This window comes from Cetorhinus maximus, unplaced genomic scaffold (assembly GCF_964194155.1).
Source record: "Cetorhinus maximus unplaced genomic scaffold, sCetMax3.hap1.1 HAP1_SCAFFOLD_1723, whole genome shotgun sequence".
NCBI lineage: Eukaryota > Metazoa > Chordata > Chondrichthyes > Lamniformes > Cetorhinidae > Cetorhinus > Cetorhinus maximus.
This window is the reverse complement of record NW_027597663.1, coordinates 12,940-36,891: the sequence shown is the minus strand read 5'-3', so window position 1 is coordinate 36,891 and position 23,952 is coordinate 12,940. Positions and strand designations below refer to the sequence as shown.

Below are 23,952 nucleotides of genomic sequence, written 5' to 3'. Positions count from 1 at the left end.
AACTCTTCGATGAAATGTAATCAAAATCTGCAAATCTTCTGCTGACTGAAAGGTTTTATTTCTTGGAGCAACAATCAGTGAGTGAGAGCAGTATTTGTGCTGGTGGGTGTCATTGTGGTACTACAGTGGGTCACGGTGCTGTGTATAGCGAACTCCTCATACAAATACCCCGGAGAGGGACTTTGATCAAATCTGCGATCAGTATCACACCAGGAAAGTCAAAGAAAATAAATATGACCAACAATAAGGGTTTGAAGGAACACTGAATTACGAAAAATGTATAAAAGTCTCCGTTTTTGCTAATTTTGATTGTCTTGCTAAATAGGGGCATAGATGTTAAAGGCTTATTTCGATCCGCTTTATTAACATAATGAAGAGTTCTAACTGAAATATCACAATGATGTATTGCTACAGTATTCAGAATCATGTTTCTCACACCGCTGTGGATTTGAATCTCTGTATTTCACATTTACCTGTCTGCCACAGTTTCTGACATGGTGCGTCTCACAGTGATACAACTGGATGGCACAGCCGTTACTGTTAATGCAAAAACCTCATCGGGGCTAATTGATTGCATTTGGGTCAATGCATTTTTTCTTACAATACAACTATATTAAACAAAGCCCTATCTGTGCCTGGAACTCTCCAACTGACAGGTTTCAAGAGGTGCTAAAGTGTCAATTATTAAATCATTGGTTGTTGATTTCAATGCATGATCATCAGTTACTCTGTGAAATACAAATAAAACAGTGTAATTTATAAAGTTTTAAAAAATAATTCACAATTTTACTTTTTTGATAAAGTCGATTATGATTTTACTTTGCCTCTCGGTTCTTAACATTTAAATTAATATTGAATTTCTCCCCTTGTGTGCAGAACTGGTTATTGTGTGACCCAGACCAGCGAGTGTAACACTGTGACTATCCTGGCTACTGGGGACAAGGGACCATGGTGACGGTGACTGCAGGTAAGAAACATGCCTTCATTCTGTGCTGTTGGATTTGCTTCATTGTTTCACATTTCTGTTTATTTTAGTCATTAATGTGTTAACCGAAACTTTGCATTCTGTGTTTAAAATGTTTCATTGAATTATGCTGCAAAGGGATTGAACAATTCTCCTGCTTCTCGGCAAAAAAAAAATGCTCTGGGGGTCTTGTTTGAGTGATTTGCCTTTTGTCTGCTGATGAGGCTTTGTGCTTGGCTTACTTTAAATACATGAGTTTTTCTAAACAGTTTGGTGTTTCTACCATATTTAATCTCGGTGACATCTGATTGCTGCAAGTTTTCTAATCGACTGAAAACATTTTGTTTAAAAGTGTTGGAAATAACATTGTAGACAGGAAACCGAGTGCTATCAAGTACAAAAATGTCATATTAAACTATGGGTTTTAAAATAAATGCTTATCATGTTTATTTGTGTTAACTGCGCTGAGAAATATCAATATAATGTTGACGAATGTTCATCTTAAATAAGTGAAATGCTACCATAACTAAGAACAACAGAGTTAACAAATTTCCTGCCTGGGTCTGGTTTAAATGAAAACAAATTGAAACATTAAAATGCAGTAATATCGCCCGATATTACTAAAATATACCGTGAAAATCAACACAATGCATTAAACACGATCCATCGAAATATAATTCTTCTGCCATGGTTTCATATTTCTGTTTATTTCAATAAATGACTTATTCAATGAAAGGCAACTTCGGTGCGATGTATTGAGGTTTATTTGAAATGTTGCACCTGATTCTGCTGAAACGACTTAGGTAATTAAGCAGTTGTTGGATTCAGTCCCTCGGTGTTGTGATTTCATGTTAAGTGCTGAGGAGAGTATGGTCCTGGGTTACTTTGAATGGTTACAGCTCATGGACCTGTTTTGTGATTCTAAAACATGTAATGTCGATCACATCTGATTAAACCATTATGAAGGAGGGTTATAGTTACAAAGCAGGCAGGCTTTTAAATCAATATTGATAGATATATTGATGCATTTTTATTTTAGTGCTAATTGCAGATTTAACAATTAATATTTTGCACCCGATACTCCTACCTAATGCTTGAAGTAACACTGCAATGTTAAAGTGCATAACCAGCGAATTTGAACTGTGATGAGGAGTTAAATGAATATAACTCAAACGGCTATAATGCGGAAATATTTCCCAAGATTACAACAATAAAAAATAGTATTGATAGACATTTAGCAGATAATTTGTGCTATCCACAACTCTGCTGCAAAACGCAGCACAATTAATAGCAGCTGGACAAATGCAGAGGTTCCAGCAATTTCCATTGTTTTTTTTTAATATAATACACACTGATCGCACTGCAGTGTTTAGTTCAAACAGGGATTTTAAATTAATTGGTTCCTCCCTGTTTTACACAAGTTGAAAGGTGCAAATTAATTATCAATATTAAATGCGTTTTGTAAATTGCAGCTAGCTAATTTTATATATCTGCCGGGTTGCTGAACCTTTGCTGTGCAGCCAAACAGCGTTGTTCCTTCAAATTTAGACCATTATCACTAAACCAATCTTAAACAGTTTACAGTTAATGAATTGCTCAATAATTCTATTCAAATTCAGAGAAAGTCCAAAATGCATAAGGCTGTAGATGGACAAACATTGCAATTGAAGCAGGTTGGCTTAGTTTTAAATGTAACTTCTGAATTGAAGAACAGCCACCAATCTTGCAAAGCTGTGAGATATACGGGTTGAATTAAATGGAAGCTACCTTTAATTCTCATTAAAATCGTTGTTCTTTTTGCTCGTGGAGTTTCAGTGTCTCAGGTGATGCAGTGGAATTGTTATCTCTCAGTTCTGCATTGATGGTTGTGGATCTTAATTTCAATAAGTAGCATTATATATTTAAACAGAAATTGCTGAAAAAAATACTCAGCAGGACTGGCAGCATCTGTCCATGGAGAAGCAGAGATCTGAAGAAGAGTCATACCGATTCGAAACGTTAACTCTGTTGTTCTCTGCACTGATGCTGTCAGACGTGCTGAGTTTTGCCAGCATTTTCCGTTTTTATATCAGATTCCCAGCATCCGCAGCATTTTATGTTCATTATATATTTAAAACTCATTTACGTGCATTATGTGGATTACGGGAATGGTATATCGAAACTTGGCTGTATTATTATCTAGGGGAGGCTCCGAAAATGGCGACAAACTGCCAGGGCTACATTAATTGTTAAAAATAAAAATGCTGTTGAAATGTGGGATGATATTTAAACTCCGGAGTCCTGCTTTAGTGACTAGAGGATATTGCAATCCATTTTTTTATTACCGATTTGAGTACCCGGATAGTGTTTGAACAATGTTAAGCTGCCCACTTATAATTCTATCATGTGAAATACACGTTTAGAACAGAAGAGCTTTTATGTCTTGCCAACATAGTTACAAACATGAAAAGCTTACACGGGTGTAGTTATAGGAGCACATTCTTATAAATTTTTGATCATCTTAATTTATTAAAAGTAATATAATATATTTGTCCGAATGTGTATCTCATTATTTGTTTAATTTAAGAAACGTCACCTTAATTTAATTAAGCCGATTATTAACAAGAGACAAATCAGAAGAAGAATAAAATTATTAACTAACTTGGCATAATAGGGTAAAATATCAACAATGTGAAAATAGAATCTAAGATCAGTGCAAACTCATTACAAAAAAATCTCTCAAATGTGCTGCGCTGAGTCCAGGATTAAAGTTAAAACTCATGGTTGGAGAATTTTAAAAATTATTTTCAGTTAACTTGGAAAGCAACATGTTTCTTACTCAGCTGCCTTCAGCTCCTTTGGATGTTTTTGTACAATTTAATTAATTACCTTCGTGTATTGCCTCAGCAGTTTCAATGCTTACACGTAATTCTGAAATTATGTCAGTGAATAATCGGATTTCAGTGTAATTATCTCCCGATTTGTTAAATTCTTGTTCTGGTACAATGTCCCTGTTATAGACATAAATTACCATGAATGTAAATTATTTTGATGAACCTGTTCTCAGCCAAACTAACTCTAAGGCTGTTGTGAATACTATACACAGACAGGGAGATATTGCGGCCCCTCAAAGGGAGTTTTTCAATTTAGAATCAGCTTCATTTCAAAGAAGTGACGTGGTCATAAATTTACAGAAGTTTTAATCTATTCAAACGGATTAATGGATACTGGAGAAATCTATCTTTAATAGAATGATTTTTGCATTGTTTATGTCTGTTCTGTTTCTACGTGCGTGGTCACTGTGCGAGAATCAGGAGCCTGCTGGCTGTTGGTGAACTTTCTGGTTCATTCTCCTGTATTTCAGGGAATTAATTTCGAACCATTATATAAGAAGTTTGTATATCCGAGGAAGGTGCAAGTCTGTTCTTAAGTTTGAGAAGGTGTCTCAGAAATAAGATCAGTATCCCAGGTTGTAGAATTCAGAAGGAATGCAAAGTGTAGAAAGATATTTTTCCTGTTCAGTGTTTGCTGTATCAGAGCCTGTGGTTTGTTGATGGTCCAGTCTAAGCGTAAGTTTTAACTAACAATGCGGAATAGAGGGCGTTTTAGAATGCATCCCACCATTACTATTCCTGAAATACAGCGCTTCACAGGACTGTGCAAAGAGAGTTTTAGTATAATTCATCTGTTCTGTATCTGACATGAGCGTGTTGGCACTCTCAATGTTCAAGGAACTTTAACCAGTATCAAACACATTGGGCGTGAGTCCTCCGAATTAGGTATGTAAAATTAAATGCCTTAATTCCTCCAATGAAGTAGCATATCATTAATTTAAAGCACATTTCATTCTAAAAAAAAAGCCAAGTTTCTGATGAAGGGATGATGATTAAACATTTTCAGTAACAGATAATATTTGAATCAGATTGTCCTGACCTAAAGATCAATTTCAGGACAGTTAAATGAAGTGACTGTAACGTTACCTTCTGCGATATGATCGAATCTGGAAATACATTGTGCAGCTTAAATGGACAGTATGGTGCCTTACTCCTTGTCTAATGCAAACTACTGTGGGAATGAAAGCTGGAAAAATATGAATTTAACTTAACTCAATGCACAACCTGATTCCAACTGCCCTAAGGACATTTGATGAACTATCATAGAGGCAGTTTTACTGTTGTCCTAAGGGCTTTACTAGAGCTGTGAATTTGATGTGGAACTTAAATGTTCTTCTCTCTTGTATCTAATCAGAACAGTCTGTGAACTGTGAACATTTTATTGTGCAGTGTGGATGAAACGCCTTTTTCTGAACATGTATCTATTCATGCATCCGTTTTTCCATCCATCGATGCAAAGATCCATATATCGATCTGTCTGTCTGTCTGTCTATCTATCTATCTGTTTACCTGCCTACCTTGTCTATCTGTATGTCTGTCTGTCTGTCTCTATCTTCTATCACTATCTATCTATCTATCTATCTATCTATCTATCTATCTATCTATCTATCTATCTATCTATCTATCTATCTATCTATCTATCTATCTATCTATCTATCTATCTATCTATCTATCTATCTATCTATCTATCTATCTATCTATCTATCTATCTATCTATCTATCTATCTATCTATCTATCCATCCATCTGTTTATCTGCCTGTCTCTCTCTCTCTTTCTCTATCTCTATCGATCGATCGATCTATCTATCTATCTGTTTGTCTATTTATCTATCTACCGATCTCTTTAACTCTCTATTTATCTATCTACCTATGTATCTATCTATCTTTTTATCTAACCAAAATAGCTGATAATAATGGATTATTTGTACACTCATTGAGCATTGACAGCTTTGGAGAGTTAATTCTGAATTGTGATTGGCCGAAAGCCAACCGTCCATGCTATCAAATAGTCTCATTGAACAACGCTGGGTCATGCTTTATAAAAGTGCTAAAAGTTTGTCTGTAAGTAATGAAGCTAGTCGATCCACCGGTCGGAGTTACAGAATCTTTAGAGCAAATGCTGCCAAGCATCTTCCAAGTTTATCCCCTGAAAACAACAACATATTGAACATGAAACTAGAATAGATTAGTGTAAAAACCCCTCTGGCTCACTGATGTCCTTCATGGAAGATAATCGGCCATCCTGGCCCAGAGATAGCTAAATGTTGCTGCATTAAAATAGTCATTTGCTGGTGATAAGAGGTTGATAGTAAAATACTTTAAGCGAGAGCTCAGTGGAAATAATGTGGAAGGGTCTAAAGTGAAAATGTTTGAGGAATGATTGATGTTTTCCTCAACAGATGAGCAAGGGCTGGAGGAAGCCCAGGTTACAATATCCCTTATTTAACTCGCAATTATGTGGCCTCATGTGCAGTATTTCCCTTTTCCGACTTGTGCCTCATTTTGTGTACAAGACTGGCCATCATGGCGGCGTGTCCCGTCGGGCATATCAACTCCTAAATGCAGTTTATGATCAGAGTATTTTGGAAATAAATGATACCAATCTTAAACTTCGAACAATTTGCTTATTTCATAAGCACGTATAAAATTTTTAGCTTGTTTAATTGACTCTTCTTTCCCAGCGACAGATTCTCCCCCCACCCTCTACGCCCTCCTCTCCTTCTGTGAACAAACAAACACTGCTGGCTCCGTGACCTACGGCTGTTTGGCTGCGGACTACTCCCCCGAAATCACCAGCGTTTCCTGGAAGAAAGATCAAGAGACGATCACAGCTGGATTGAAGACTTACCCGTCAGTGCTGAACAAGGAGGGAACCCACACCCTGAGCAGCCAGTTAACCATCACCGAATCAGAGGTGGGAAGCAGCACAATCTACTGCGAGGTTCGACGGAGCGGGTCGGTCTGGGTGAAGGAAATGCCAGGTTCGTGTTGTGGGATGCTCAGGGCGGCAGTGCCGGGGCTGGGTGAAGGGTAAACGTGGTCAGCAAATGAGTTATGTTCAAATTCTGCATCACATGGGTTAGAATTGAGTGAGAGTATTGTGTATAGTTCAGGTGCCCACATCACACTTAGTGTATTGTGGATACCTGTATTGTCCACATCACACTTAGTGGATTGTGTAGAGTTCTGGCCTCCACATCACACTTAGTGTGATATGGACAGCTCTGGTCTCCGCATCACAGTTATTGCACCTAGGACAGTTTTGTTCTCCACATCACAACGTAGTGTACTGTGTATAATTAAGGTCTCCACATCACAATAGGTGTACTGTGTGCAGTTATCCCCTCCATATCACACCGAGTATACTGTATGTAGTTCTGGTTTCCACGTAAGGAGAATGCTACAGAGGCGTCACAATAGGAGCTAAACTACTTACAAGGACAATACCAGAGCTGATAGATTACTTCTGTCAAGTAACAGCGAATAGGCTGGTGGTCTATTCTCTACAAAATAAAAATCTGTGGTGGGACCGAATAAAGGTCCTCAGACTTCTGAAATAATTTGATTGATTACACAAGAATTAGAGTTCATGTTTACAACAGAATGTTAAAAAAAAAACAATTGGCAAATCTGAATCTTCTTTACACCAAGGATGAGCAGAATGTGGGACTTCTTGTAGGTGAGACGTTACTGAGACCCTGTTCAGGGGAATCTTAATAGATACATGAGGGAGATTGTAAAGAAGGTGGTTTTTATACTGCAAGATGAAGTAGAACGAGAGGAAGTTCTTGTGGATCCTAAAGTCCAGCATTGAACTATGGGGCCGGCTGGCCTGGTTCTGTCCTATGGATTTTATGTAAATAGTTTTACAGTTTTTAATTGTTTGGTTTGAAGGAAAATTATTTCCAAATAATATGAATTTTCTTGCAGATATTGTGGTGCATCATCCAACTGTTCTCCTCACCGTGAGTCCCAGTGACGAAATCACAAGCAGCAGATTTGCAACCATCGTCTGTTCAATCGTTGATTTCCGTCCAAATTCAATCAACGTGAAGTGGATGAAGAATGGACAGGCCATGGACTCGGGCTTCGTCACCTCTCCCGGCTTTGAAGTGAACGGGAACTTCTCAGCGACCAGTCAGCTGACAGTCCCCGCTGGGGACTGGTTCAGTCATACGCTCTATACCTGCCTGGTCACTCATAAAGGGGTCACTCAAAGCCGAAACATCACCAAACCTGATGGTAAGAGACACAACCCAAGAAATTTCAAGGCCATTCTTGGTGCCAATCTCTGTCCAAGCCAAGAATTATTTTGGAATGATTAAAATTCAGAGAATGTCTCCCATTTGCCAGTTTGCCCGCTTGCGTTTCCTTCCAAAGGAAACAAAAACACACTGAAGTAATCCTATCATTTACAAAGCGTCTTTATCAGCATCAGATTGTCCTAAAACACTTAACAGCCAATGAATGACCGTGAAAATGTGCTCATTGTCGTAAAGCAGAATATTCAGCAGCGATTTGCTGTACAACAGTTTCCTATAAACTGGGACATGATGCTGACTGGATTTATTTATTTATTAATTGATTTAATTCTGTATGTTGAGGGACACATGTTGTCCAGCAAACAGACACACTTTAGCTAATCATTTACATTTTTTTTCCAGATTTCCAGCAATATTTGGATTTTAGAACTAAATAACATTATTGGTTTTGCTGCTGGGGATGGTTCAAAGTAACTCAGGAGGGGCGTAGGAACAAGGAGTGAATGTCAGAGAGTAATACCAGGGTGCATGGAATTCTGGGAGAGGCAGCTAACACTAAAAGAGGGTATAGTCAGTTAATAGATGGAGTCAGGAGAAGGAAGCATGCAATGAAGCCTAAATCAGTCTTGCGCTGCATGTATGTGAATGCACGGAGTATAGTTAATAAAATTTGGGAGTTACTGTCGTAGATTGTCTTGTGGGACTATGATGTTAGGGCGATAACGGAGATAACGGTAAGCTTAAGGAAGGGCAAAATTGGGTGTTAAATATTCCTGGTTACAAGATGTTCAGAAAAGAGAGGAAAGGGCATAGAAACGGGGTGGGGTGGTCGTGGCGTTTTTGCTTAAGGAGAATATTGCAATACTGGAGAAAAAAATGTGTCAGGCGATTCAAGGACAGTGCCAATTTGGCTGGTGCAAAGGAATAAGAAGGGTGCAAGTACATTGCTGGGTGTAATGTGTACACCGGAATAGGCAGTGGGAAGATAGAGAGGAGCAAGGAAATAACAGAGAGGTTTAAACATCATCGACTAGTTATAATGGAGGGGGGAGGGGTTCATTACCCGAATATATACTGGGATAGTGGTACCGTAAGGGGCAGTGAGGGAGCAGCATTCCTAGATTATACTCTGGAGAATTTCCTACAGCAGTGTCCAGTGCAAGAAGAAAGGAGGCACTGCCTGACATCGTTCTTGGGAATGAGGTGGGCCAAGTAAATAAATTGACAGGAGGGGAGCATTTAGGGGACAGTGATCATTGTATCATAAGGTTAAGGATGACGCTGGAAAATCACATTGATCAATCCAGGGTAAGAATAGTCAACTTGCAGAGAGCAGACTTCAATGGGGCAAGAATGGGGCTGGGCCTGATAGACTGGAACCAAAGGTTGGTGGGAAAAACAGTAGCTGAACAATCGGCTAACTTCAAAGGTGAGATGGTTTCGGCACAGTCAAAGTATGTTCCCTCAAAAGGGAAGGTCTGGAGAAGCCAATCCAGAGCTCACTGGATGGCAATGGGGATAGAAATTAAGTTAAGGAAGAAAGAATGTGCTTACAGCAGATGCCGGGTAGCAAATACATTTGAGAACCAAGCTGAATACAGAAGGTTCAGAAGGGATGTGTAAAAGAAAATACGAGAAGCAAAGATGGATAATGAAAAAAGACTGACAGCTAACATAAAAGGAAATCCCAAAGTATTCCATAAGCATATGAATGGTAAAAGGATTGTAAGAGGAGGAATAGGCCGATTAGGGATCAAAAAGGAGATTTACACATAGAGGCAAGAGGCATGGATGAGGTGTTAAATGAATACTTTGCAGCTGTCTTTACCTACGAGGTAGACGTTGCCCAGGCCATGGTGACAGAGGAGGAAACTCAGTCACTAGAAGGGTTTAAAATTGATAAGGAGGAGGAATTGCATCAGCTGTTGGCACTTAAAGTTGATAAGGCACCGGGACCGGGTGAGATGCGTCCAATAGAACTGAGGGAAGTGAGGGTGGAAATTGCAGAGACACTGACAATAATTTTTCAGCGTTCCCTGCATTTGGGGGAGGTGCTGGAGGACTGGAGAATTGCAAATATTACGCTCTTGTTCAACAAAGTTTATAAAAGTCTGCCCTGCAATTACAGACGAGTCAGTTTAACATCGGTGGTGTGGAAACTTCTGGAAACAATTATTCCGGATGGAATTAATATCATATGGGATAATGTAGATTGATTAGGAAGAGTCATCATGGATTTATCAAAGGGAAATCCTGTATAACTAACTTGCTGGAGTTTGTTCAAGAGGTAACAGAGATGGTTAATGAGGGCAAGGCCGTTGATGTGGTCTATATGGACTTCCAAAAGGCTTTCGATACAGTGCCACACCACAGACCTGTGAGGAAAGTTATAGATCATGGAATTAAAGGGACAATAGCTAAGTGGATAAATATTTATATATATAAATGATGTAGATCTTGGTTTGCAGGGGACAGTTTAAAGGTTTGTGGACGACACAAAACTTGGGAGAATTTGGGGAAATGTGAGGTCACACTGACAAAGCAGGCAGTCCCGGGCCTTAACAGTTGATGTTGAAGTTGGTACCTCTCACAATACAGTACTCGATCAGTACTACATTTCTGGTACCAGAAGCTACACTTGTGTTCAAACATCTGGAGTGGGGATTGAACCCATGTTCTTTCTGAATCCGAATCTCCCGGTGTCCAGGATTCCATCAACTCACAAAACACGGTGACATTTTGTTCAAAAGTTGGACAGTGAGTGAGGAGTCATTGGTTTTAGTTTTATCCGAAAATGATTGTTCATATTGTGAGTAGGATCGGTGTCTGCAGGCCTTTACTGGTAACTGCCCATGACTTAAATTCTGACAAAGATGTGCACTTTATTTCTGCTGCTGTTTTCAGATTGATCAGCGCTGATAGCAGTTTGCATCGTCTCGGCTGCATTCCTTTGAGTACAAAAGTCTCATGAGTGATCGAATTCCGGTGTTTCGGTTAATTAATGAAATTGGAAAAGGGGAGAAAGAGTTTAGTCCTCCAAATTAGACATAGAAACATTCTGGGGAAGGCGATTTTGGCAACATTTTCCTCACACTGTGAAATATTATCACTTTCATTTACCCCAAGAATTTCTGAGGCTGGGAATCAATTGACATTTCAAAAAAAGAGATTAACATTTTTTTTTTTGAAAATGTTATCGCACGTGACAGAACGGGGTGGATAAATGGGGTTAAGGCCCACATTATTCTTACAGAGGGACTTAGAGAGCTGAATGGTCTCCTCCTGTGCTGTGAGCATTCTATCATTCTCTGATTCCTTGATTTCGGGGCGAGTGATAATCTGTCTATAAAACAAATGTACCTGAATTTATTCGCATTGTTGGACAGGCATTTGGTTTATCCAGTCCCAGTGGTTCTGGCTGGAAATTCCCATGGAATGTTATGGAGTCTCCCGGAATTATTGCAAGTCACTGACCTTCAAATAATGAAGGCGTTAACACGGCAGCGGCAGGTCAAATAAATATTCCCGTCCTGAGAGTGAAAGCTGAAAACTGGGTTTATGATTCTGAAGATGATGTTTTGGTTGACATTCATTTCTGCTTCACAGTTTCCGACTGCACCGATCCCGTAATTACTCTACAGCCACCGCCAATAGAACAGGTCTTACTGGAGGCGACAGTGACCTTAACCTGCATCGTGAGTAACGCCCCTTATGGAGTCCTCGTGTCCTGGACACAAGAGCAGAAGCCTTTGAAATCAGAGATTGCTGTCCAGCCGGGAAAGGATCCTAACAGCGTGGTCAGCAACCTGAACATCTCAACACAAGCCTGGCTGAGTGGGGCTGAGTTCTACTGCGTGGTGAGCCATCAGGATCTGCCGACTCCTTTAAGAAATTCCATCCACAAGGAAGAACGTAAGTGGTGAGAATGAATCAATAAGTGAGCCTGTGTGCAAATTCCCAGTGTAAGTTTAAGAACCAATAATTAGTGTACAGTGCATTAATGAGCTAGTCTGATTGGTAATTCCACTAACTAAAATCCCTAGGCCCGTGCATGAAGCATTCCAGCAGTAAATTCATAAGTAGGTGAATGAACAAGAAACTGTACTGCAGGGTTTGATGATATAAGGTGGGAGGAGCTTGGTGTGCAGTTTAGACACCAGCACAGAACCGTTCCGCCGAATGGCCTGTTACTGATGAAACTTTCCAGTCCAATCCCGCATATTCTCAGCGTAAATGATTGCATCCACAGCTGCTCCGAGCTAGAAAGCCGGTCAGACCCTAAAGTGGAAAATGGAGATCTTGAAAAGTCAAAACAAAACACATTTCTCTCACATCTAACCACCGGTGTCATTGTCCCTGCAATTCTCCAGTTTTTTTTTGACATTTATTGTAAATTTTTTGCAGCTAAATATCCGCGGGAACCATCCGTCTCTGTCCTTCTGCCCCCGGCTGAAGATGTCTCCGCTCAGAGATTCATCTCCCTCAGTTGCTTACTGAGAGGTTTCTCCCCCCGAGAGATCTTCGTCAAGTGGACCGTCAATGACAAGCCGGTGAATCCTGGAAACTACAAGAACACCGAGGTGATGGCGGAGAACGGCAATAACTCCTTCTTCATGTACAGCCTGTTATCCATTGCAGCGGAGGAGTGGGCCAGCGGCGCTTCTTACTCCTGTGTGGTGGGACATGAAGCGATTCCTTTGAAGATCATCAACAGAACGGTTGATAAATCCAGCGGTAAACCGAGTTTTGTGAACATTTCCCTTGCACTGATGGACACCGTTAATTCATGTCAATGAGAATCTATCGCTTAGATTTCTTACGCTAGTAGAAATAATAAAGTATTTTCCTCCAATTATGAATTAAATACACAGCCACTTAATTAATTGTGTTTTCCAGTTTTGCTAATGTTGGACCTGTTTAGTTGATGTCGGGAATTTACAGATCTCAGACCCGAGTCTTGTACAATCAGTGCCCCCAGCTCAGATACACTCTGGGTTAGAGACAGAATAATTCTCATCCATTACAGAATTCTGCAAAGTTACTTCACCAACTTGCCCCTCGCTGAGGTGAATTCTGACAATGTCCCATTTCCCACAGGCCCACACAGCAGCAGCATTTAGATCCCGTTGTTCCTGCTTCATTTTTCGTCCATCGATTCAAAGTTCTACCAGCTGGAAGTTGCCGCATCGCACCCACTGGGAACTGAAGTGAGGGTCACACGGGAAGGTGAATTGTGTCTCCACTTAGCCAACATAGAAAGGGGGGAGGGCATTAGTTAACGCAATGTACCTGCACCTCCCCAACAGAGACAACCGGAGAGGAAATTGTTTAGCCAACGAGAGGGAGTGGAGGGCGGATCATTAACTTGCTAAAAACCCAGTCCCAGAGCAGAGGGTTTAGAATTGAACAGCTGTCTGTGATATGGGTTCAGATACAAGGCGGCTTCTAGCTTCCTGCGCTCAGATTGCAATCTTCAATCATGGCAAACATAGTGCAACATGATGTTTTGAAATGATTTTCAATCTCTTGTTCTTGTAAATCACAAGTTGCCGGTGATTTTTCATAATCCAAATCAGAACTGCTGATTCCATCCTTCCTGTGTTCCTGGTTCTGTTTCTAATGTGTCTGGGGTCCTTCTGTTTAATTGTTGCATTCTATCGCTTGATGTCACATTGAATCCCACAGAAAATACATTCATACACAGAATGGCGAATAGTGTTCTCAATCGATCAGACCTTCACGGTCAGGCCACGTTATTGATGCTCAGCGATGTGTGGAACAATAATAATAAAAACACATACAACACACTGACACAAGTTCATAAACACATACACACACAAACACACACACACAGGAAAAGACACACTCATACATGCCCTGGCACGAGATCACACACACACACACACACAAACTCACACGCACATACAGAAACACACACAAACACACACACATACTCACACACACACACTGACAGGAACAGTGCAAACACAGTAGTACATAACAAAGCACACACAAACACATACATACACACACACACACACAGAGTCTCACACACACACAAATGCACACACACACATTTACACACACGCAAACATACATAAACAAGCACACACCTCCACACACAAACACACACAGACAAAGACAGACACACACACACACCTTGGCACAAGATCACACACACACAGAGACTCTCTCTCTCACACACACACACACACACACACACACATATACACATACAGACAAAGACAGGCTCACACAAACCCTGGCACAAGATCACACACACACACACACACACACACATACACAACAAAGGCACACACGCAATCTGACACAAGATCTCTCTCTCTCTCTCACAGAAAAACACACAAAGCAACACAGAGACAGAAACACACGCACACACAAGCAGTGACAGGAAAATGTACACTCACTAGTACGTAAAATACACACACACACACACACAAACACACACACTTACATACACACACATACACAAGCACACACACTGACAAAGACAGACTCACACACACCCTGGCAAAATATCACACACAGACTCACACACACACAACAAAGACACACACCCAATCTGACACCAGATCTCTCTCACCCTCTCTCACAGACAAACACACAGAGACACACACATGCACTGAAACCAAATTGCATACACACACGTAGACAAAGGCAGGCACACACACACACACACACAAACATGCACACACACATACACAAACACACACACACACACACACACACACTGGATCATGCTCACATGCCCGAACAAATCAACACAAACAGACATACACACATGCAGACAAAAACATGCAGATAGACACAAACACAATCACACACACACACACACACACACACATACATAAACAAGCACGCACATCCATACACACACACACACACACACACAAACCCCAGTGGATCATGCACACAAACCCGAACACATAAACACGGGCTGACATACACACAGTGAGGTAAAAACACTCAGACAGGCACAGATGCACACACACACACATACGTAAACAAGCACATGCACACACACACACACACACACACACACACACACACAGGCATTGGCACAGACATGCACACACACACACGCACTTACAGACACACAAACACATGCATATACGAGCACACATACAGTTATACACAGACATACACACATTCGGGCACACATGCAGGCAGACAGACAGACACACACACACACACGCACACGCATCCATTGGATCATACACACATACCCGGACACGTAAATACAGACTGACATTGACACGGACAGACAAACGTAAACAGACAGACACAGAGTCACACATGCATGCATACATACACACACACATGCACACACACACACACACACAGACACACACACACACACACACACAAACATACATAAGCAAGCAAACACATCGACACACACACACACACATTCACACACACACACACACTCGGATAGACACACACACAGGCATTGACACAGACATGCGCACACACACACACTCACAGACACACACACACATGATTAACGAGCACACATACAGGCATACACAGACATACATGCATTCGTGCACACAGGCAGGCAGACAGACACACACGCATAAACCCACCAACTGGATCATGCACACTTGCCCGAACATATACACACAGACTGACATTGACACAAACAGACGAAAGCACAAAGCCAGACACAATGGCATCACACACACACACACACACACACAACCACACACACCCCACTGGATCATGCACGCATATCCGAGCACATAAACACAGACTGACATACACACAGACACACAAAAGCACAGAAACAGACACAGAGGCACACACACACATGCACAAGCATACGTAAAAAAGCACACAAATCGACATACACACACACACACATTCACACACACACACACATTCGGATAGACACAAACACACAGACATTGACGCAGACATGTGCACACACATGCAATTACAGACACATACACACGCACACATGCATAAACGAGCTCACATACAGGCAAAACAGAGGTACACTTATTTGGGAACACACGCAGGCAGACAGACAGACAAGCACACACACAAGCACACACGCACACATACATACATAAAGAGGAACACACACTCACACACATCCAGACACAAGATCACACAAACACACACACATGCACGCACACACACACACACACACACACACAAACACACACACGCACACACAAGCACACACAATCACACAGGCATATACACAAACCCGCACGCATGTATACACACAAACACACATACACACAAACACATGGACGCATACACACATATACAAAATGAGTCACACAATCAAAACACACAAAGACACATGTAAACGCACACCTCCCCACACTGATAAATATACACACACAAACACACACACAGGCAGAAGATCACACACACATACAAAAATACACAGGCACACAGAAACACACACACACACAGGTTCATACATAGGCACGGGGAAAGAGGCACACGTACACAAACATGTGCAAGCATGCATACACTCGTAGACAGACACATGCGCACACACATAAACATACATACACAAGCACAAGCATACATATACACACAAACCATCACACAGACGCATATACACAGAACCACACACACACAAACACACACAAATGCACATGCAAACACAGACCCTCACAATGATAAACATGCACAGGCATACACACACAAACCAACCCACACACACAAATACACACACACACTCACAAGAGCATACATATACATCGAAAATATGCAGACATGCAAACTCTCAGTAACACACCACACATATGCACAGATGCAAGCTCACACTCAGAAATATACACCCACTCTCGACAAACAAAGACACACAGAGAGAGACATGCGCACACACACGCAGGCACCTGAAAACGCAGATACTCTCTCACACACATGCAGTCACAGTCACACACATGCAAACGTGTGTGCGCAAGCACACACAAACACACATGCATAGATACACACAACAGACACAATTGCAGATATACACAACCCCATAAGCAGACTCAGACAGGACCTGTAAGCACATACATGAACTTGTTCATTACAATGCTTCAACGAGCACAACAATATAGATTTAACGACACACTATCATACACAATAGTGCACATGCATAGGCATTTCTACAAACACATTAAAATTGACACACGGGCACACAAACAAATAAATGAACAAACAGTAACATTTTGACAAACATAGAACAAGAAACAACTATGAATATATTCACGCACTCACAATAAAACAAACACATATAAACACTCGCTTTAGTAAACACAGACACGTAAACATACATTAACACATAGCTAGAAACATCCATGAACACATAAAGGCACGCCTCAACATATTCACACGCTCATGGGGGCACAATCATTAACATATCAAACATAGAACATAAAAAGGCACAATATCAGATATATTAACAGGCATGGTCGTAAACAAACTCTTTATCACAAACATTAATAAGTGAACATAAACAACAACGCATATAAACACATTGATACACACTCATTAACAAATTTACAAACAAACTGATACACACTCATTTACGAATGAACAAACATACACACAAAGGCGGGCCACACTTAAATAAGAATATCAACGCTCATGCCACAGGAACACAAACATCAACACTCATACAACATGGCACACAAAAACAGTTAAAGGCAGAGCAAGAGATACTCGTGCACATATACGCAAATATTTAAAAAGCACAAAGGCAAATGCCAGGCTACAGACGAAAGTCAATTTGAAATGCATCGTTTTAATGGACACATCTTCCAAAAATTGCTGGGAGCACATAAAGACCCAGGAGACACGCTGAAGCAATGTTCTTAATAATAAACTGATTTAAGTTAATTATGTCCCAAACATCACCACCACAAATAAACAAACAAGATCAAAATTCACAAAATATATCTAACAGAGTTCAGAGTCTTGGAATTAATACCTATCAGTACCTATCATTAAAATAATTGTTATCAATTGGTAAACCTCCTGAATTTTCCATCATAATATAATCCAGTGATAGGTCGTACTAAATTGATCCAAATGAACTGGTATCGAAGGGAAAAAAAACTCGTTTTCCAATAGAGGCAGGATGAGAAATGTAAAGTGAGAACAGCTGTTGAGTTAGTAACAGACAGAGATTGTTGAGAGTCAATTATTCATTGATAGATATGCATTGAATATTTAATTACTGAAGCGATCAAAAGCTTCAGGAAGATAAAATAGAATTAATATATTTTAAAAAAAGTAAGACACCCTCGATTAATAAGAATGTAATTAAAATTTCTCGGTTATATCCCTGTAGATTCCACAGACCGCATCTGGATTGAAGACAATGAGGACGATAACGGGAACATCTGGACAACTGCTTCCACATTCATCGTCCTGTTCTTCCTGAGCATTTTCTACAGTACTGCCGTCACTCTGGTGAAGGTGAGAAGATACAATCCACTAACACTACAATCTGACTGAAGCGGTTTGAAAATTTTCTAAATATTTGAACAATTAAAAACTATAACATAAATGCACCAGATCATAAACATCTGCTTCATTATTTTCTCCCTCTTTTACAGATCAAGTGATCGGTTGAATTTGGACCCCGTAGCCTTTCCTCAGCTGTTCATTAAGATCTCTGTATTCCAATTTAAAATATGTTAACTTAGTGATCCTGAATCTGTAACCGAACCTGTAACAGTATTTCCGTTTACCTGTATGAAATGTGCGAGATGATAATGGTTGTAATGTAATTGAAGCATCTACGTTCCTTAGAGTTAGGATTTCAATTGTAATTAAGTAACTTTTCTCATTCCTTATTCACTATTTCCCCCTTCCCTTTCCGATAAGCCGCTGTTTTCTCTTTCTGATCTATGTTCCAGTGGTACATACAGTTTACCAACTCAAAGCGCATGTGTTCTATTCCCAACGTGACCCCAGTCATTATATTCATTTCTGTTAACTTTAAAATAAACTTTCCTGTAAAATATTCTCTGAAATTACTAATAAATCTGGAATGAAAAGTGTACTAGCTATGACTTTGCTGAATTCCTTTCTCCAAGACCCATCGACACCGTTCCATTTTCCCTATTACACATTTCTCACAGTTTTACCAGTCCTGTCTGGGATCTGTTTGCACCCAAGGCCCCATTAGGCTACCCATCGTCCCATCCGTGTAAGGAGACCTTTACCTCTGCCTGTTTCTGGCAATTGCCCGAGGCGGAATGATTGAACAGGGAGGGTCACCTCGGTGATTTCACTCTGGGCGGTCACAGTCACATGTCTGGCAATTCCAAACTGTAGGGTTCGGCTTCATCGGAGGCTGATAGCCGACAGGAAATTGGAGCGGAAAACTTCCTTTACAATGCCCCATCAAACATTCCCATGCTTGGTGCAGCCGGGGTCAGAAACAGGGTAAAGATTCCTCTGCATTGTCTGATTAAACACTTTGAAGGTGGCGGTGCCACGGGCTAGATATATAACACAGGCAGAATACGGAGCACAAACCAAGGGGCATTTCTAGGGGCTGGAGCGCGTCTGGCACTGATATTTTATTAAGTACAAATCCTGCAAATTATTACAGAGCTTTAGGTCTATTGGACATACCGGGGGGTCAAAACGGCGAAAATACTCAAAGACGGGATTCAACGATATGCAGCAAGTAACCATGAACATGGGGCTTGTTCACAGATCCTGGGGCCGATCGGATACTGAGACACTAGCTTCGCATTTTCTCTTAAATACACAAACAGACATAGCCCGCACCTCGCCCTGCCCCACCCCTTTTCTGTTAAGCATATACACTGTCCTTATTCCGGTAAACACTCACTGACTCTCCACTTCCACCTTTTCTGTTAAATCCATTAGCCCTGTCATTCTCCCTTCTGCTTCGATAATGAACTGTCTCCCTGATCAGCTTATTCCCACTGATATCATCTCCCTGAACTAACTGAACATCACCCCAGGGATCCTCTTCCCCTGCTCAATTCCCTCTGATACCATCTCCTTGTTCTCACTGAACATCACCCCAGGGGTAAACACGAAAACGCTGGAAAGCTACTGCGGATGCTGGAAATCTGAAACAAAAACAAAAAATTCTGGAAAAATTCAGCAGGCCTGAGAGCATCTGAGGAGAGAGAAATAGCGTTGAAGTTTCGAGTCCGCCTGTAGAAGGGTCATAACGACTCGAAAAGTCCACTCTGTTTCTGCCTCCACAGATTCTATCAGACCTGCTGAATTTTTCCAGAATTTTTTGTTTTTGTTTCAGATTTTCAGCATCCGCAGTATTTTGCATTTATCACCCCAGGGATTTCGTTTTATCTGCTTTATCGTTCCGTAAGAGGATCCTTCAGAGGCTCCCGATCACGGGAATATCAGCAGAAGTTTCTCTTCTTACCCTACTATCTTCCAACAGTTTCCCTCTGAAACTGAGCCGCTTTTCTCTAAAACCCCAGAGTTCAGGTGCGAGGTTCCTTGTTGTTGAATATCGGAAGGGTTAGGCAGAGAAAAGTTACCTACACGTCTTAAAGACTCGGAATTATATTTATGAATGGGTGGAGTTAATGCTTAACCCCTTTCTCTCTCCCAATATCTCTCCCTCTACCGCATTGCCGTTCAGAACATCTGAATCAACAACAGAAAATGCTGCATTTTAAATGATGCATTCTAAACGCATCTGTGGAGAAAAAGATAGGGTTAACGTTTCGAGCCCGCATGGTTCTACATCGGAGTCTTCTTATCTGAACAAAAGTCATACGGACTCGAAACGTTAATCGTGTCTTTCTCTCCACAGGTGCTGTTGGACCTGCTGAGCTTTTCCAGCATTTTCTGTTTTAGTTTTAGATTTCCAGAAACCGCAATATTTTGCTTTATCCGTTCAGGATTTCCCTCCTCTCGTGGCTGCATTTTTCTTTAATTGCCGCCGTTGCACATGGGATTAGGGGTATTGTATTGAGATGGATAGAAAACTGGTTGGCAGACAGGAAACAAAGAGTAGGAGTAAACTGGTCTTTTTCCGAATGGCAGGCAGTGACGAGTGGGGTACAGCAGGGATCGGTGCTGGGACCCCAGCTATTCACAATACACGTTAATCATTTAGATGCGGAAGCTAAATGTAATATCTCCAAATTTACAGATGGCACAAAGCTGGGTGGGAGGGTGAGTAGTGAGGAGGATGCAGAGATGTTTCAGTGTGATTTCGAGAAGCTGAGTGAGTGGGCAAATGCATGGCAGATGCAGTTTAATGTGGATAATGTTGAGGTTATTCATTTTGGTAGCAAAAACAGGAAGGCAGATTATTATCTGAATGGCTATAAATTCAGAGAGGGGAATGTGCAACGTGACCTGGGTGTCCTTGTTATTCCAGCAGAATGGAGTGAGTGAATCACTTGTAGCTCCCGGTGCAGCTGAACAGCCGCTTGCCAGTGGGAACAGACAATTAGAGTTTCGGCGGATCCATTCTTTCTTCTGTTGTTCGTCCAGCGCTGTAAACATCATCCCAGGCATTCTCTGCTATGCCCCCACCCCCCTCCACACCCCCACAGGGAGATCCTGGTGTATTGGTAATGTCACGATGCGGATAAGCTAAAAACACAGGCTCCCGCTCCAGGTCAAATGTTCAAACCCCGCTACGGCAACTGGTCGAATTTCCGTTAAAAAAAAACAGGAATTGAAACCCTTTCAGGAATGGGGATGATTTCGGTTTAAATATGAAATCTCTGGTATTCTCGCGGAATCCCCCACATTCTGGCTGCTCCACGTGATTCCAGACTCACAGCAATGTGGCTGGTCCTCAAATAGTCTGGACACCGTGAGTTATATCAAACCGCTGCAGACAAGCCAAAACAGATGGACCACTTCTCTTCAAGAACGTCGCCACCAACAACTTCTCAAGGGAAATGAGGGATGGCAATAAACACTGGCTTTGTTTGCGATGCCTCTAACACAATAAACAATGCAAAAAAACCCCAAACCTATTGCATCGGAACAGAGGAACAGGGGTATGCCAATCAGCCCATCGAACCTGTCCCACCTTTCAGTGTGATCATGGATGATCATCCACTTCAACATCCTTTTCCCGCAGTCTCCCCATACCTCTTATATCTTTGGTAGTTAGAAATCTACCATTCTCTGCTTTAAACATACTCAATGATTGAACTTCCACAGCTCTCTGGGATGCAGAATTCCAAAGATTCGCGAACCTCTGAGTAAAAAAACAATTCTCCTCATGTCAGTCCTAGTGGCTTTCCCCTTAATTTGAAATTGTGTCTCCTCGTCCTAGACTCCCCAACCAGGGGAAACATCTGACCTGCATTTACACTTTCTTCCATTCAGGTGTTTTGTTTGTTTTAATGAGATCTTTTTGCTAATTTTTCGAAACTCTTGAGAATACAGGCCCAGTGTCCCCATTCCTTCTTCACAGGACAGTCTCGCCATCTCGGATGCAAGTCTGGTGAGCCTTCGATTCACTCCCTCAATGACAATTACACCCTTCCGAAGGTAAGGGGGCCAAACGTGCATATTGTACCCCATGGGCGGCCTAACCATGATTATATACAAATGAAACGAGACTTCGCTACTGCTGTATTCAAATCCTCTTGTGATAAAAGCTAACATTCCATTAGCCTTCCTAATTGCTTCATATGTATGTCAGGTTTCAGAGACTTATTGATGAGGGCACCAAGGCCCCCTTGTACAGCTACATTTTCTCGGATCTCACGTTTTATGAAATAATCTGCACATCTGTTTATCCTACCAAAGTGGATAACCTGGCATTTTCCCACATTAACTTCTATCTTTCCTGTTCTATCCCCCTCACTAAGTCTGCCCAAATCGCCTTGAAACCGCTTTTCATCTTCCTCACAACACACGTTCCCACCGAGCTTTGTGTCATCCTCGAACTTGGAAATGTTACATTTGGCGCTCACATCCAAATCATTGCTATGTTGTGAACAGCTGGCTCTCATGTATTGATCCGTGCGGTACCCCACTGGCCACATGCTGACAAAGTTTGATATTTCACTCTATACTTTCCCACCACCACCCAGCACAAAAAGCTCCCACTTAGCCCGCCAGCCCCCCTCACCCCACACCTCACACCTTTGAAATGACAAGCTCAGTTACTGCTGCAGCAGGAGGAGGCCTTTCGATCACCGAAGGGTGTCACAACACTGATGGAAGCTCTTAAAGCTTTAGTCTGTTTCTCTCTACACAAAGGCAGCGAGGGCTGCTGATTATTCCCAACGTTTCTGTTTTTTATTTCAGTTCCGAGCACATTGGTCCCCCTCTCTCTCGTCTCCTGAACATCCTGTTTCCGGATGGGTTTAGAGGGACATTTGAATTGACGAATTTCACTGGGACATAATTTGTGCAGTGGAAAGAAACCATTATTTGAAACGAGGAGACTCCCCGCTCGAGGTTCTGGGGCTGTTCAGCTCTAAAAGCAATAAACTCACAGAATGATTTTGAAAAGCTGAAATCACTGACCTTTGAACCGCTGAAAACCTCCCTCCAATCTGCTGGTTAGTCCGAAATGTTTTGAACAAGGTTTCCCTGAGATGCTGGAGACACTGCGGCAGTAACCTGCCCGAGTGGCCTTATCCTCCAAGCCTCCTTTGTGTAATGACATGAAACTCGAGGCTGGTGGGTGGGAATTTCACCAACCAGGCCCAAGGCGAACCGGAGAGTTGGAATAACCTGAAAACCAACAGGACCAAACAGGACTGAGGTGAATTACTTCCCAAATGCACCGTTTCTGTTAGTCACTGAATCCTCGCGGTGAAAGATGGAAACCGGCCTCACCCTGTGCTCATTACCGAGGTGAAGAGATTGAGAA

The 23,952-nt window shown here is 41.5% G+C and overlaps 1 gene segment (V, D, J or C); it reads left to right on the top strand.

The window, feature by feature from the left end:
* Positions 1-948: 948 nt before the first annotated feature.
* On the top strand, positions 949-19,144 carry LOC144676592 (Ig heavy chain C region, membrane-bound form-like). The segment is given in 7 exon segments: positions 949-967; positions 6,519-6,818; positions 7,768-8,079; positions 11,706-12,011; positions 12,504-12,833; positions 18,430-18,557; positions 18,698-19,144. Coding segments are annotated over 7 exon segments (1,404 nt in total).
* Positions 19,145-23,952: the final 4,808 nt, after the last annotated feature.